The sequence below is a fragment of the Hyposmocoma kahamanoa genome, unplaced genomic scaffold (assembly GCF_003589595.1).
Source record: "Hyposmocoma kahamanoa isolate Upper Pololo Valley unplaced genomic scaffold, ASM358959v1 78, whole genome shotgun sequence".
Taxonomy (NCBI): Eukaryota; Metazoa; Arthropoda; class Insecta; order Lepidoptera; family Cosmopterigidae; genus Hyposmocoma; species Hyposmocoma kahamanoa.
In genome coordinates, this window is record NW_020653945.1 from 14,291,561 (window position 1) to 14,309,019 (window position 17,459).

The 17,459-nt window shown below is 34.6% G+C and overlaps 2 protein-coding genes across 3 annotated transcripts in view; both read right to left on the reverse strand.

Moving 5' to 3' along the window:
- Window positions 1-4,772: 4,772 nt before the first annotated feature.
- LOC113232804 (methionine-R-sulfoxide reductase B1) lies at window positions 4,773-11,904 on the reverse strand. Of its 2 annotated transcripts, none has more exons than XM_026467609.1 (4): window positions 11,747-11,904; window positions 11,487-11,591; window positions 7,901-8,062; window positions 4,773-5,012 (listed from the first exon to the last, which is right to left on the reverse strand). In XM_026467609.1, the coding sequence occupies exons 1-4, from the start codon at window positions 11,832-11,834 to the stop codon at window positions 4,867-4,869; spliced, it is 501 nt and encodes a 166-aa protein (XP_026323394.1). In that variant the 5' UTR covers window positions 11,835-11,904; the 3' UTR covers window positions 4,773-4,866. The 2 variants fall into 2 exon arrangements, with proteins under 2 accessions (XP_026323394.1, XP_026323393.1); XM_026467608.1 differs by having other exon boundaries at window positions 4,773-5,048.
- A 985-nt stretch (window positions 11,905-12,889) lies between these two features.
- Window positions 12,890-17,459, reverse strand: part of LOC113233378 — a 52,551-nt gene continuing 47,981 nt past the window's right edge. Inside the window, exons 17-19 of the mRNA XM_026468501.1 lie at window positions 15,372-15,623; window positions 15,104-15,327; window positions 12,890-12,981 (exon numbers count right to left, since the gene is read on the reverse strand). Coding sequence (XP_026324286.1) covers window positions 12,890-12,981; window positions 15,104-15,327; window positions 15,372-15,623 — 568 coding nt within the window. The remainder of the gene's footprint in view (window positions 12,982-15,103; window positions 15,328-15,371; window positions 15,624-17,459) is intronic.

The following is a 17,459-nucleotide window of genomic DNA, read 5'->3' on the forward strand; positions in this document are numbered from 1 at the left end:
CTTCTAAATTTAGTGTATGTATGAATGAATTTTCAAAAATTAATATTTCAAATGAACCTGTGCCCAGCAGTTGCACGTATAATGGGCCGACGATGAATAGAATGAAATAAATTCGGCTATTTATTTCATAAGCGTAACCAACGCTCAATCGATAGGCGATAGAATATTTATCGATTGCAATCACTAACTAGCTTGCAAACGGGCAACACTTGCGCAATGAACTATCGTTTTACTCCATCTTCAAAAAAGACAGAGTATAAGTATATTTTGGTATATACTAAATCTATGGTTTAAAAAGACATTTGAAGTTATTGTTTTAAATTTACAAAAAAATTCACATTAAACATTTAGTTTAAATGAGTAACTTATAGAAGTCTTCGAAAAATGTCGTATTTATGACTATTATCCATTTTATAATTAATGTATGAATATCTAGATAATTATCGTGGTAATTATCACTTCGAACCTTGGTAATGTGTAACTCGGAACATACGAAACGATAAAAGTTTCTTGTTACTTTATGAAAATTCATGAACAATATTTTATTTATATAAAATGGCTGCTGATGAACTTTAGAGAAAAATGTAAGTGATGATATTTTTACAGAAGATAATAAGCGCAGTCCAGTAATTATAAATACTGTAGTGTTGTAATAGAGATATGTATTCTAATTAGTGACGTTATCACTTATTGACGTGTTTCGTTCTACAGTAGTACCATAAGGAAGAGGTTAGAATGTAGATAGTAGTAGACTTTAGGTACGAATATTGAAGTAACGAAATAATGTAGCTGCAAACGAAGACTGGCAGTTAATGTTTAGGAGACCTTGTAAAGTATAAATAGTAGAATATCGTAGTTCTGTTACGTTAGTATCAGTTCAAGCTTATACACTGACTGTGATGGTAGTCGGTAGCCGACCGGACGGCGGCAGGTAGGTGGAAACACATCAATACAGAAGGGTGATGATTGGGACAGCTATAAGGTCGACCGATGCGTTATTTTCTTAATTCTACATACTTTTGTCTAATTTAGTATATTTGTATTACTCTATGAAAGTAAGGTAGTGATCGACAGCAGGAGCGGTTGTAGACAGCTAATTTTACTTTCCATTATCATTGTCTAGCTAATCAGGGATTTATTCATTATTTTTGTTTTTTTTTTCTCAAATTGGACAATTCAATCCAAGTCGGATATTATAGCGAATTTATCCAAGTTATTCCAATTACCGGTCGACCAATAAGATTGCTTACGATTCTTTATGACTGAAGAATGTTTAGAATTAAATTTTTCATTAAATTGAAATGTGTTTCCTAAAATTATTATTCTAAATTAATAATAAAATAACCGAAGGATATTGAGTGTATTATAATTTATAATGCGTATTATTTATGACAGTTGTGTTGACTTGTACTGCTTAGGTGGAAGATTCTCTATACTGCATGTTGGTCACCGAAAATTAGTAAAGTTTGTGCAATTTGCAGGCTTAACATTTGGACGAAACATTCGTATTTAAAGTAACTTTATCCCGTCCGCTGACTATGGCGGTATGTTGTACCATTACTTGTAGCGTTAGTGTGCGCAAAGGTCACTCAGGCGCCTGCATGTTGTTATTTTTGAGTGTTAATTTATAGTTTGGGGAACAGGTATTTGTCTTTCAGCACATGTTAGGCCTGCAGGTACCAAAGCGTAATTGGTTCTACGTTTAAACACTCTCGCTCCTTCGTGTAAACTGCGGGACCGTTCTATAGATCAATATGTAGAATAGCGAATGTCCCAGTTTACTTGCTTTCAATAATTACTACATAGATAGTGATAGTATTATCTATATTAACTGTTAATTTATTAAAATTTCAATTATTTCTTGATTTTGATGATGTATTTGATTTTGAGATTATTAATTATTATTATTATGAATGGATTATTTCTGAATTTAGTCATTTTATTACGAATTTGTATTTTCTTTTTTTTATGATTTTGAACCACTTACTATTTTGTTATTTCGGTTGTCAGAGGTAACTGCGAAAAACTAAAAAATATTTGAACATTTTCTTTTGACGATAACAATTATTTTATTGTTAGTCATGTGACGTGAGCATTTACTTAGTATTAAGTTTGAAAAGTCTATCGGATTAATTATATTTTGAAATAAAAATTATTATTATTGATTATATTCTTGTGGCACAAACAATAAGAGTAAGATTTGGTGTGAAGGATTAATTAACCGTAAATGAAACAATAGGTTAAATTAATGTTTAGTCCATATTAAAACAGTATATTAACATCTTTCATAAAGGTTGCGACAGTACTAAATGTCATTTATTATTTTTGATGTTGTAAATACACAAGTATTTTACATTTTATGTTTAAGCAAGTTCATTTTCTCTGCTTGTATTGTGTAGGTTGTGCCGGCAGACGCTGTTAAATTTCGTTTTATTTGTATTTTTGATTGTGTATTCTCTATTTTATCGTGTGGATGGTCGAGTGAATTTGAGGAGGGATGTGCGATGGTGTGCTGATGATGACCAGATATTATAGAGGCTCGACTGCTGTAAATTGTACAGACACAAGTTAGATCAAATAGTTTACTCTTTGACAATATGAAGTGACCAATTAACGCTATATTACTCAGATCAGTTGTTCTAGGTTGGTGCAATACAAATTGTAATTTCAATGTACCTATTTAATTTAATGCGACGTAGTCTATTTATTGACTTTCAGATAAGTGTGACTAAAATTTTGAGCGAATGTTAAGACATTTATTTGCTGACGTAACATAGAAACTGTCAACCATATTTATACATGTTTAAATTTTTTCTTCCCTGGTTTTTGAGACCATCCAATACCTAATACTTTCCATACCATTAAGCCTTCATAGAATGAACTTCCCAGGACGCAAAACAATGAGCTTGAAACATTAGCCTTTGTTTTACTGCATAATGGCGTTTTATTACCATATCGCTATATTCATAAATAACCTTAAGTAACACAGAAGTTTTGTATAGACTTTCTACACTAAACTTTCATGTTAACTACAATCGAATAAAAGATACACAAAAAAATGGATGTGTTGTTTTAGAATAAAAATATGAGAATAAAATCCTTTGGTCCTATTGAAATTCCTTGTATACTTCTTACTCGATCATCAATTGGGTCTAACAATAACTTTAAAACCTTGCTAACATAGCATCTAAAACAGTAGCATTTAAATACTTTTCAAAATGGCAGTGACAGGCTCGATAAAGTATCTTTTGTGGTTCCTGATAGATATTTTTTGATGGTTCGTAATCACTTTGAATATCTTATACCGTCAAGATAAAAAGATAAGGGAGGAAATAATTTTGTTATCAGTATACGTAGTATAGGTAAGTATTCGTGAAAAAAAACTAACACATTTAACGGCCTAATGTTTTTGTTTCCATTGAATTAATATCATATGGCCTAAATCATAAGTCATTATTCAAAGCTTGCACCAACCATTACTAAAATAAAAGTGCAATAATGTAGAATTCTAAATAAAAGTAGCCAAAACTTCAAGAGAGCTTGAACAAAGTTATTCAGTATCTACAAACTAAAATATATAATAAAAAGTGTATTAACTATGTGATCATGAACATGAATTTGAGTACGCATTAGAGTTATGTTGAGAAAGTAACTGTAATTATGTACGTAGTATAAGTTGAAATGTATTAATAAATGTAATAGGTTATTGAACAAGACATTTAAAAGCGGTTAGAATGTTTTTCATGATTTTTGACAGTTTGAACACCAGTGCCATGTATAAGCAACGTGCATATAAAATACAACCATACTATAATAAAAGACTCACCATCAATTCTTTGTGGTTTTATTGCACAAATTTTATTGTATCTGTAACCGTTATCTGTATTATATCTTTAAAATGTAACTATTTTATTTAAGTCCTTGTACTGCTTCAAATTCCATTGTTAACAAATTGCGGGTTAATTTTCAAGTTTAACTAAATCATTTTTTTTACACTCAACATAGCCCCGCACTAGGGAAACCCTGTGTCGCGGGTGCCATGGACACACGCAAAGACAACCAGAAATTACACCCAAACTCACAATATTTCTCCAGGCCCGGAAATCGAATCTGGGACCTCTGCGTGGCAGGCATGATAACCACGGCCACGGAGGCAGTTAATCTTTATAGTACCTACGACCTACACTTGGTGTCATTAGAAGCAATAATGTAATGAAAAATTTGATTACACAAAAATAATTTATTTCAGCAATTCAGTACATCAATAATCGAATAACAAAAATTATGCTATATTCAGAAAATTATCACATTTGTACTGACGGCTTCGAATATAGTGAAATGAATTGTTAGATACAACCGTAAAATAAATTATAAAAAATAACAACATTGACTCTAATTGGTAACTCAGCAAGAAACAAGTTGCCGTTATAAATTATTAGCTACATAAAATGCAAGCTGACTACATTATTTTCAGCTACTATTAAGGCCGCAGTTACGTTACGCTATAAAAGTACAGAAAATAAAATTATTCATAGAGTATCATTTAAAACTAAATTTAATATTACTTCACTGTAGTATCACGAATGTGTAGATACGTAGATCCTAATGTATGGCGGTCACGTACTTTGATTAAGCAATGAAGAGTGGTATCTAAAATGTCGTCACATTACAAAAGAGAAAAATGATGAAATAGGGTTTTTGCAATTATATTTGACTGATAATCATGTCCATAAATTTATTTCACACTTCTAGCTCAGGTTCTCTCATTATGTTCTGTACTCACACTCTTATAGTTGTACATTTTTGATTGAAATACAATTTGTTAGATAGCTTTCTACACTAATTATATAAGTTTTTTGGGGCCTGTTAATCTTTCCTTTCTTCAGCGGGTATGAAGTCCAGAGAGGCGGAATTAATGCAAAAACGTTTCTTGGTAGGCGCTGGACCGTCATCGAACACGTGTCCTAGGTGAGCCGAGCACTTGGAACATCGCACCTCAGTTCGCACCAAACCTGGCCGTGTTAAAACCAGTAATATATTTGCTCCAACTTTATTCCAACACACAGAGTCCATTCACCAAAAAAGCCGTTTATTTACATATAAACAATGTATGATGTCGTGATCACGTTATCCAATATGATAGACAGCACGCGCAGACGTTGGTGATGCGTCGTCGCAGCGGAGCGGCGTCGTCGTCCAGCCCGCAGCCATCCAGAGGGATCAGGACAGGACAAGATGGGAGCAAGGACAAATGCATATTATTGACATGCGCATTCCAACAGTTAAGGTGACGTCACAATGAAGGCGTGTTAAAAAGTTGCGAATGTTATGGTTGCCATTGCGATAAACCAAATAAACATCGATTTGTTAAATTATTGTTTGTGATGGACCAACCAGAATAGTGAATAGCATACATAAAATATTGCGAGCGGTGCGTTTTTGTCATGAATAGCGATTCGGCACACAGATTGATACAATATAAAAGAAACGGTAGTCGTTTACATACATACGAAGATGAAGCAGAAAATATATACAGAAATATGTTGCACCAATCAACGACCGACTTACGTTTATCGTGGAGAGTCAGGATTGTATCGGAGGGTGGTCAAAGGTGCGGGAAAGACAGACAGAAAAAGATAAAAAAAAACATTAGCACCAAAATCCACTTCCCTCACCAAGCTCCGAATATTTTCAAGAGATTAGAAATGTACAAATCATAATAATACCTATAAGTACTTGTAATAAATACATAAAAATATAAAACACAAAAATAACTGTATGCCAAAGGTCCTACTTAATACGTTTATATTGAACTACGTTTTTCATGTGTTTTAATAAATAATTAGCAAGCTCATGCAGACAGTCGCAAACGTAGCCAAATATCTGTATCACAACTTTGAGAAGACGTAAGAATTAAGATACAATCCGGTTCTCAAAACAATTTCTTGCTTTTTATATCAGGCTGACGATAATATATGACCGCAGAAAGTTATCTAAAACAACTGATTACTGTTACAATTATATACAATAGCTGTGAAACAGATAGCTAAGTTTAATAACATGATGTCGAGTTACAAAGCAACAAGGTATAAACATTTATATGTTTAAGTAGAAGGTTTCAACGATATAAATGTATATACATCTGATTATGTATGGTGCGACCATATAGATGTCAAGGGTAGATGGAAGGATTGTATATAGTACGAGATATAGACATTGAAGTAATGTGGTCATAAATACATACAAAACAGGTAATTGAAGTATGAATGTACTTATGTCGACACACCAATAATCGGACCTCATTTGGTTTGGTCAAATAATGTATTATGAATTATGTGTAGATAAAGGTCATCAATCTGAACGTATTGATCTCATAAATATGAGGCGTAATTGTAAGGCAATCTAAAAAGTAATGGAGCGTTATTTGACGGCTCCGCGAAATAGGAAGAGGGACCATTATATCCTTATTTCAAGGTTATCATACTTCGATGAACACACAAAAATAACAGTTCAAGGTAAGGTGGTCCTAACATTTGCAATGGTGCACACACTCCTTACATGTCCTACTGCTAGGTACAAAGTAAGAGAGATGTGGTGGTAAATTACGCCTAATTTCAATACATTATATTTTACATCTATCATTGTAAGACGTATTACGTAGAGGTATATAATAGTGTCTACTTTATATGTCACAAGTGAACCATTGTGTTCAGAATGAGGCCAAAGGATGTTAACAATGTAAGAAATCAGGTGATAGATAATTCAGACCTTGTATAGACTAATGCCGGCTATGAATAGCCTATTATTCAGCGGCATTGAAAATTTGTTCTGCATGGTTTGGTACACTAGGCAGTAGTGGTATGTTATGATGACTCATATTTTAACTCCAAAAAAGTTCCTTTATAATGATAAGATCATAATACTGCTTAAATACGTCGAATGAAAACCTCACATACGCATTTTTGTTTGTTTTTACTAATTTTTGTTGCAATAAAACTTAAGTCTTGCTAAATTGTAATTAAAATAATATAGCACCCGAAAGAGAAATAATTTAACTAATTAAAATACTAATTACAAACATTACTGTTACTACATTTCACATCAGAGTTTTATCTTTATCCTGAAAAAGGACATATAAATGACATGTGAAAGTATTCACTCCAAGATGACGAATTAACCAGTAAGGCAATTGGCTTTAAATGAACTATTTTTGGAGTTAAAATTGAGTCATAACAGGTACAGGTACAGGATAGTAATTATACTGCTGTTTTTAGTAAAAAACAATGCACCTAGCTATTTTATTATATTATGTTAGTTGAATAAGGGCAATTGTTAAATTAGCAACAACTCATTTCAGTTAAATATTACAATTAACATCATATTATCTCGTAAATTTAATTCAATATCATAGTTAAAATCAGTTTTGTTGACCAGTAACAAAATTATACAAATTCAGAAAGGACCTGTACATATAACTAAGTATAGATTTCACCATCTATATGTATATCATGCTTTTAACATACATTAGTAACATACATACACATGAATGATGAAAATTCAAGCTTTCTCATAGCTTATTTATTAATAAGATAATGCTGGATGTTTTTTAATTAGTTATTTTAGTTTAATTGCATTGAATCATTATCATTCAAATAAAAGTTGTAAATATTATTTATATAATTCTTTCAGATTTAGAAGAGATTTCTACTAATTAAGAAAGGAGATAGATATGCATATCTCAAATTTTGATACTGTATTATTTTTGATAATAAAATTATTAAGTTATTATAAAATCACACTATTTACGCTGCCTGCACTTTTTAACGAAATCAAATGGCATCATTGCCAATAAACACATTGATCATTGCAGTGAAAATAAATTATTAAAAAGAAAACATACCGGCACTAGTGTCCTGATGTAAAGTGACTTTTTCCTTGGATAGGACATCATTGAATGCGGGCCAACCACACCCAGAATCATATTTTGTTTTTGAGGTGAATAGTTCTTGTCTACATACTACACATACATACAGGCCTTCATCATAAAATTTGTTGTAACAACCTGAAAAAACAAAATTGCTTCATCTTTTTGCAAGCCTGACAGTCAGTTCTTTGATATATATTTGTATTATACAGGGTTACAGGAAAAGTCGTGCTAGATCCGTTAAGGGCGTGGAGTACTCATCATTTCTGACTTATTTTACTATGAAACACCCTACCCTAAACTTAACCCTTTTCGAGATATTTGACTTTTATTTTTTTTATTCAAAATTGCCGATTTTTAGGCTACTAAATTTAATTTTGTTTATTTTGTGTGTCTTATTATTATAATTATTGCATTTTTACATGTGTGATAAGATGCTTTAGGACCTCAATCATTAAAATAGTGAATAAGTTAATTCAATACGCCGTAGTAGAAAAGAGAAAGTTAAGAAATTAAAAAAAAAATTACAAAGTTTATTTTTCTCTAAGGGATATCTAAAAAAAATATTATGGCAGTTGATCGGCAGATAAGTTATAAAATATCTACGTTTCATCAGCTATCTAACAAGGTATAACAATCTAGGGTTTTATTAAAGGTGTGTCCAAACATAAAGCGGCATTCGAGCGCGGCTGCCGCGCGCGTCTTGCCGCGCTATGATTGGACGACTGCCGCGCGCGGCAGCCGCGAGCTACCTGCCGGCAAACTTGTGTCCCGCGAATGCCGCGCGTAGCTGCCGCGCACCTTGCACGCCGTGTTTGGACACACCTTTAAATGCATTAAAAAAACTTAGTTTCATAGGCGATAGTGGAGGAGAAAATTAATTTATCTGCCGATCAACTGCCATAATATTTTTTTAGATATCCCTTAGAGAAAAATAAACTTTGTAATTTTTTTTTTAATTTCTTAACTTTCTCTTTTCTACTTTGGGGCGTATTGAATTAACTTATTCACTATTTTAATGATTGAGGTCCTAAAGCATCTTATCACACATGTAAAAATGCAATAATTATAATAATAAGACACACAAAATAAACAAAATTAAATTTAGTAGCCTAAAAATCGGCAATTTTGAATAAAAAAAATAAAAGTCAAATATCTCTAAAAGGGTTAAGTTTAGGGTAGGGTGTTTCATAGTAAAATAAGTCAGAAATGATGAGTACTCCACGCCCTTAACGGATCTAGCACGACTTTTCCTGTAACCCTGTATATCGCACATGAAACAGCCAGGTACACTATATCAGGATCAGCGATATTGCGGACATTGGATTTTTTTCACAATACCTCCTTAATCAAAATGCCAATCGAGAGATCCTATTCCTAATGAAATATTGTCATATCACATAGTGCCATAAATCGAATAGTTTTGTAGGAAACAAATAAAATGTGTATTTTTTGTATGGGACCTTACCTTTATTGCCCCATCGTTACAAACTCTCAGTCAATCCAGTCTTGGAATCACTACAGACATTTTTTGACGCGTATAAGTAGTGAATAGGCAGGTTTAGGCGCGCGTTTAGTGCGCAAATCTATAGAAGATAGGTCTAATAAGACGTCTGTAGTGATTCCAAGACTGGATCGACTAAGGGTCGTATTCTAGAACTCTACTCAATGCTCAAGTCAGGATTGGAGTATGATTTAAAGCACTCGAAATCATACTCAAGTCCCTGCCATTAGGGTCGTATTTCCAGTGCTTATGTTTCCAGTGCAATCCTGACTTGAGCATTGAGTAGAGTTCTAGAATACGACCCTAAGACTTTGTAACAATGGGGCACTAAAGGTGAAAAATGCAATGTCCGCAATATCGCAGATCCGATCCACTGTGCGTCGCAAAGTTAAAATAAATATAGTGTCCCCAATTACGTCAGTTTTTAATGTTCTTAAGTGATTTCCCGAATCCCGAAAAGATTCAGGACCTAAAAAATATTGTAAGTAAGGTAGTCTCCATTTTCTGTCTATGTTCCTCGAAGTTTAGGTAAAAAAAACTCTACCTATTACGATCCCTGGTCATAACTCAAAATTGTAAAAATCAGAAAACACAATTTGAAAATTTCGTTGAGTACATGATTATTTCTATTTATACATAATTATATATAGAAACACATATTTTTAGTTATTCATTTGTGAACGAGAATTTAGTCATTTTTTAAACTTCAAAATTGTGTCTTCTCAATTCCACAATTTTGAGTTACAACACCATTTGGGTTCATGTGCGAGGTATTATGTATCTTGGAAAGATTAAAAGAAAAAAAGAATCAATATACATTGTTTTTTTAATGGGAGAATATGGGAAAATTCAAAACCATAAAAGATACAAGGAAACTGTCTTAGGAACCATTAAGCCTTGTGAAAACAATTTTGGCAGTCAATTTTTTGGGCAAGCGTGAGTTGTCCAGAAATATGAATAAAATTGACCAAAATTATATTTTTAGTGATGATTGACTCGGTTTCGTGACCCTTCACGACTTCATTTCTTTGTATGGGACGAAAAAATCGGGACAGCAGAAGATTGTCAAATTTAATGAAATTATTTTTCATACAAAATAAATAAAATTAACAAAATTTTTTTATATGATAGGCTCAGATTATTATTATAAGAATGTTTTTATTTTATTGGAAGAAAAAATCAGGACAGCAGTAGGTCAAATTTAAGAAAATGTTATTCATTTAGTAAAAATTTTTTTCTGCTGTCTCAATTTTTTTCTTCCAACACATTTTTTTTTTTAATTTATTTATTGTATAAAGGACAAAATACACAAATATGTTTCTAATCGCATAAGTCGTCCTTATAAGAAACTGAGTCTATGCTAATTATTTTTGTTACAATAAAATTTTATTTTTTGTCTCTGTTTAAATTCAGCTCTATTATAGGTATGTCTGCATTAAAGAAAAGCGGGACCACCTGACACAAGTATTTAAAGACTTAATTGATAGGTTGGTCCCAACCTCAGTTTCTAGTTTATGTCGACTGTATTTTGAATAAACATTTTTTATTAGCATAAAAAAGAATTGTCAATATTTCTTCATTTTATGTGAAAAAATATTTTATGAAATTTGACCAACTTTCACTGTCCCAATTTTTTTGTCACATACAATGAAATGATTCTTTTGTGAAACTGAGTCGACCAACACTAAAAAATTTTGATCAATTTTATTCATTTTTATGGACAACTCACACTTGATCACAAAATCTTTCTGCACAAAATCTGCCAAAATTGTTTTCACATAAAAGACTTAATAGTTCCAAAATCAATTTCGTTGTATCTTCTATGGTTTCTGATTTCCCCATACTATCCCAATTAAAAAAAACACTGAATCTATATAATTAATAAATAATTAAATCTATACAAATAATAGGAGCTCAATATCATATCTTTATTGATTACTAGTGTGATTACTTTCAGTAACGTTAATTACTTTTACATAAATTGTAAATAATAAAATAAGTAAGTGTGTGACCAGGTAGATATAGGTACAAAATGAGCTGAGTATTTTGAATAATCACCTGTGAATGGTCTCTCAGTACCAGCTTCCTGGGTGACATGGTACTGCAAAGGCGTCAAGCGGTTTTTCAAAGATTCCTTATCTTCCATTGCTCTCCAAATCAATGCTACAACGGCCAAAGAAAAAAACTAATTTAATATCACATACAAAGCTACGTAAACCTGGCAACGTCCCAAGATAAACTTATAGCGAGGTCCTTCCTTATTTACGTTAAGTTCGTAAAAAAATTAATGATATGAGACAAGCGTCAAAACGTCATACCTGTTGTAAAGGGATGCCTCAACTGAACAGTCTTCTTCGAATGCAGTACCGTCCTAAGAGCGACGAGTGGTCGGAGTAGGACACGCATAACTTACATCTCCTGTTTTGTAAACACAAGGTTACGCAACTCCAGGGTTTTCTATTAATAATAACGCCGATAAGGTACGAAGAGAAGTGAAATCGAAACAAGCGACGTATTCTAATCGCAGCTGTTTGACAATTATATTTTTATTCGTTTTTTTTTACGGCTCTGGGAACTTTTAACTATTGTCAATACGATATATACGCATGCATCGAATGTTTCAAAATTCAGTCAGTGAGTCAGACCGTAGTGGTAGGTCATGGAAAAATGTATGGACATGTTTTTCTGAAAAATAATTCGAAATTATATTTTTCAAATTTTAGGGATTTCTTTAGAAAATTGCCCAATAGTAGTGTTCGGCCATGGAAAAATATTTTCCCGGATATTTTTCAATAATTTTCATTTAATTTTCTCACTATAAGAATTTTCCACATTTGACGTTGACAACATCTGTAAAAAATTTAAATTACTGAACGTTGACGATGGAGTCTCCACGGAAAATATATAAATCCGTGGGAATCTCAAATTACAAATTGTAATCTGAGGATGGAACCATTTAGGTTTTTTCCTACAACAAAACCTAAACGGGTGAAATCATTTAAACTGGCCACATACGGTCAGAATCCGATTTCAAAATTCCGTTTCGGAATTTGGAAGGCAGCAAAACCATATAAATCACGGACTTAAGAACTTATTAAGTTATCATTATCACACACTTCACGTTATCAAGATATCATTATTCCTATTGTTTTGTAATCTGAGATTATTCCGTTCGAAATTTTTTTCGATTCGAAATTCCGAATGGTGGATTGTGCATTTGGAATTTCGCACGGAAGAAGCCGTAACGAATGCAAGTCCTCCATAGATTTTGTAGGGCCACAACACGCAGTCGTAAATTCCGTACGTATTTTCGCTGCGAGAACATATTCTGGACTCAATGCGTCACGTCTCTCAGATGAGTTTTAGGCGCTCCGTAGATGGAGCAACTTTAGTTGACGCAACTGGCAACTTTTTACAAGTTTCCTTTTGCGGTTGCCGGTTGTAGCAACCAGAAGGCCTAGTTACCGGGTGAGGAGGGAGTGAAGTTGCTTCACGAGTTGCGGTTGCCGGTTGCGAAAACTGGCAACTGGAGACAACCGGCACTTGCAAGTTTCTAGTTGCGGCAATTAAGAATATGTTTAATCACGGATTTGGGCAATCGAAAACTGTAGTCGATTGCCGAAACTCTCAACTTAAGTTGCTACGTCTGCGCAGTTTCCTGAAATTGTATGAAAAACGTCATAGGGTCGTATTCCAGAACTTACTCAATGCTCAAGTCAGGATTTGAGCAGACTTGAGTAAGATTTCAAGCACTGGAAATACTACCCTAATGGCAAGGACTTGAGTATGATTTTCAGTGCTCACTGCAATACTCAAGTCCTGCCTTGAGTATTGAGTAGAGTTCTGGAACACGACCCTCAAACAGCTAGTTGCGGATTGCCAGTTGCCGGAACTCGATGATCAAAGTTGCTCCAACTGCGTAGCGCCTTAATATTCAGAATGGAAATAAACGTATGTGTGTGTAGAAGTTTGGCCACTGAAAGCTGAATCCAGTGATTTTTGTAGCGGCAACACATCTAAAAATGTCATTATGACGTTTAATGAGTTTTTTCAATTTATTAAGGCTTTGGCAAAGCCTAAACATGAAGTTTAATTATGTTTTTGTAAATATGGCCGCCACAAAGAGGATAGGTAATTTGAGGCGGCGTGCTTGGATTGACTCGGGATTCCTTAGAACGGGCCGATACGGGTATTTTAGTTCGAGATTCGTATAATTTAATCTTCGATTAAGGCACAATAGCACTATCCTATTCCACTTTAAACTAGATTTCAGAAAATAATTGAAAGTCAAAATAAAAACGACTCTTTTCCCTCCAAAAGGTCCAGAGCGAATCTGACGTTTAATGACATTGACTTACAATTATATGGACGTCGGGTCCGCGCTAAAAAGTGTCCGCACTTGTAAGGCGCTAAAATCGTATACAGAGCGCGACACTCCGCTTTAGTCTTCATTTGTTCTACTGACAGTGCGATACTGCGATGACATTACAATTTAAATTTCGAATAGGTTGACTTGGGACATTTTTTTCGTGGTTTTTGTATTAGACCCGTCGTCCATTTATTTGTAAGTCAATGTTTAATGACCTTTATTTCGATTTAAAATTAACAAATACAATAGTCAATGAATGCAATGAAGGATTGTTGTGAGGTAGCGAACTACCTCTATTAGCGTGGAAATTCGAGATGTGTACCTAGTTCTGAAAAAAAAAAATTAAACTCGACTATTTTGCATTGGAATAATGTTTGTTACAGTCATTACAGTACAAAAAATCAGTTCGATACATAGAAAGTGGTTTGTTTGAAAAAACAAATATACGCGATTTAAATCCGGAAAAACAGTTTCATTTCCTATGTGTAACAATCGCGAAAACCTAAGAACTCGATAGAAAGTGGAAAATTTATTAAAATAGTACTTACCGATAATATGAAATACTACCATGGGTAATATTTTGGTGCGGCTATTATTTTGCACTACAAAACAGCGCAATATTATATAATATATTTCAAGGGTATTAGAAAATTTGTGCGAAAGAATAACACAACCATACCGTACAAAATGAAAATGGTGGATTGAGCTCAAATATGGACAACTGTCCATATTGTGGTCACGTGTGCGATGCTAGCTAATCACTTCTACCTCTATATAATTCGTGTACTTCTACTAGTATGGATATACAAAAATTATGGCATATATTTAAATGATTATTTTAAATTTGCAAAAGCAGCAGGAAAAAAATTTAAACGGTCATCTTTTTAAGATTGATACTTTTTCTCTGAGACAAAATGTATGAAATCAACGTATATTTTAATGTTCTGAGCTAATGTTTGATATGTATAAATGAACTTTGATAGTTTCATATTGAGCCTCAAAACTAAGATAAATGAGCATTAAAAATAAAATTTAGATACTTATTTTTTATGATTCAATTTACTAAAAAACTTTTTATTTAGATTTACTAAAATATTGGTATGCTCATTAAAATATAATTTGAACTGAAACCATTTTCGGAAACACAAGCAAATTCGCTTGCTTTTTCGTATACTAACCTTTTTTTCCCCAGAGAAATGCGTTACGCGTTACCCCGCGGCCGGGTGAGGCGCGGGGTTATGTGGGACTCTCCTCTCTAAGTAGAGAGGCCTACCCACTAAAACTCCGGGGGTGTTCCTTCACGTACCTTGTGGCGGGAACCCGGGGGCGCTTCCGCATTCTTCCGCGAACCCACCGGTGTCGTCCGTTTGCACGGACCCTTTCAGAGTCCAGGGTGAAAATAGTTCACCCTGTTCTCCTAATCGCAGGGGACTGCTTGGAACTGCCTGGAACACTTGGCAGATCGCTACCGTCGCCAGGGTCCCTTTATGTCGGAGTGGCACGATTTCCCAATCCTGATCCCGAGGACCCCTACGGGGGCGGAAGCAGTTATAGCAGCAGGTATATAAGCCCGCCTTCTGCGCCTCGTTCCCCTCCTGCGGATCGGAGCTGAGAGTGGATCGTCCTCTCGATTACGCTCCGCGGCCTCCTTCTGCGCCATCACTTCCTCGCAGAATGAGGCCGTCGCCTCCCATGACGCCACTCTGGCTACCGTGGCCTTGACCACAGCCGGCAGCGAGAGGTCATGTCCCACCACTGCAGGGAGCGAAGCGCGTTGTTGCACCCACGCTTGGCACTCAGCGAGTGTATGATCGGCAGTGTTCTCACTGCAAGAGCAGTGGTGACATGCCAGCAGTGGCTCTCTACCGACTATGTGGCACAGATACCTGCCGAAACTACCATGACCCGACAGGATCAGCACCAAGTATTATTGAATTCGCTAAGAAGATCATCACCATGACGGAGGAATTCCGAACATACAACAAGAAACCTCAAAGTAGCCAAGCAACTATAGGCACGTGACGACAGAATTATCTGTATTATCAAAGATACCCCAACTCAACAACTTTCAAATATAAGTAAACCCTCGAGTAATGTACCCAAACCGACATATACCACCGTAGCACGTGCGCAGGCTACCAAACCTAAAGAAACCATCCCCACCACCAAACCAGCTCTGATAATCTCTGCAGCAAAACAAGTTCACAGCCCAGCTGAAACACTTCAGAAATGGAAGAAATCTGTTTCGTTCCGGGACACTAACTTTTCTCCTGCTAGCGTCAAATACGTCTCCAACAACAAACTCAGGATTGAGTTTGATACTGAAACACAACGAGATGAAACATTCCAAACAGTGAACAGTGATACAATGGAGATTAAGGCTGAGATATCTAAGAAACACCTATGTTTATATTAAAAGTCACATCTCAGGACACTCCATCTTATTTACTAACGAATATCTTGTATAATCAAAATGATTGCATCAAGAATCTTACCGATGACCCTTCTCAACTGGCATTCAGACAGTGTTGGGCAAAATTTAATTGTTCTGGCAATTAAAGATTGACAATTGATTAATTGTCAATTGCGATACAGCAATTAACGATTGATCAATTGTTAGTTGCGAGAACCGCAATTAACAATTAATCAATTGTTAATTGCGGTTCTCGCAACTAACAATTGATCAATCGTTAATCGCAAATATCTACAATTAACAATTAATCAATTTTCAATCTTTTCAATGTTTTTGATTAACAATTCACAATTAAAACTGACAATTATGATAAATTTATAGGGCATATGGGGGTGAGTTAGGGCGTTGGTTGTGGGGGTCTGTTGGGGGGCTGCTGGGGGCAGGTTAGGGGGCCGGTTGGGGCCCAGTTGGGGGCCCCGGTTGGGAGCCCCGCTTGTCAAAGTCAAAGTCAAAGATTATTTATTCCATAGGTAAAATAAATTTATACTTGAAAACGTCACATTTAAGCTACTGCTCGTTCACTACGCTGACCTCCCTGAGAAGAACGAGCAAGAAACTCTAGGGATTGCTCTTTTCAAATAAACTTAAATGCTATGAAATACACTTTGAATCAAATTTGTGTGGATTCTGGAGCCATGTCGTCTTTCCATACATCTTTATCTAACACGTAGTCTTCAATTTTGTAATATGATTTTTCGATCAAAATATTTTTAATGTAGTTTTTAACTTAGGAAATTATAAACTTAATATATGCTCCGGAATCTTATTGTAAAAACGTATACAGTTCCCCATAAAAGAGTTGTTTACCTTGGTTAAACGAAATCGTGGTACCATGAGTTTGGACTTAGCTCTAAGGTTAATATTATGGATATCTTCTTTCTTATTGAAATTATGTATATTTTTACGGGCATATAAAATATTTGAGTAAATGTACTGTGATGCCACAGTCAGGATACCAGTCTCCTTAAACTTTTCTCTGAGAGATACCCGAGAGCCTAGACGGTACACAGAACGAATCGCTCGTTTTTGCAATACAAATATGGTTTGAATATCTGCCGCTTTACCCCACATGAGAATCCCGTAGGACATTATACTATGGAAGTAACTAAAGTAAACTAGTCTAGCAGTACTAACATCGGTAAGCTCACGTATTCTGCGGACTGCGTATGCAGCGGAGCTTAATCTGCTG

Bases quoted from the DNA above. Each gene is read 5' to 3' on its own strand.
- LOC113232804 (XM_026467608.1), bottom strand. From the start codon at position 11,834: ATGCGTGTCCTACTCCGACCACTCGTCGCTCTTAGGACGGTACTGCAT. The intron at 11,592-11,746 runs GTATGACGTTTT...TGGCCGTTGTAG, and splicing joins GAGGCATCCCTTTACAACAG to CATTGATTTGGAGAGCAATG. The intron at 8,063-11,486 runs GTGATTATTCAA...TTGTTTTTTCAG, and splicing joins TACTGAGAGACCATTCACAG to GTTGTTACAACAAATTTTAT.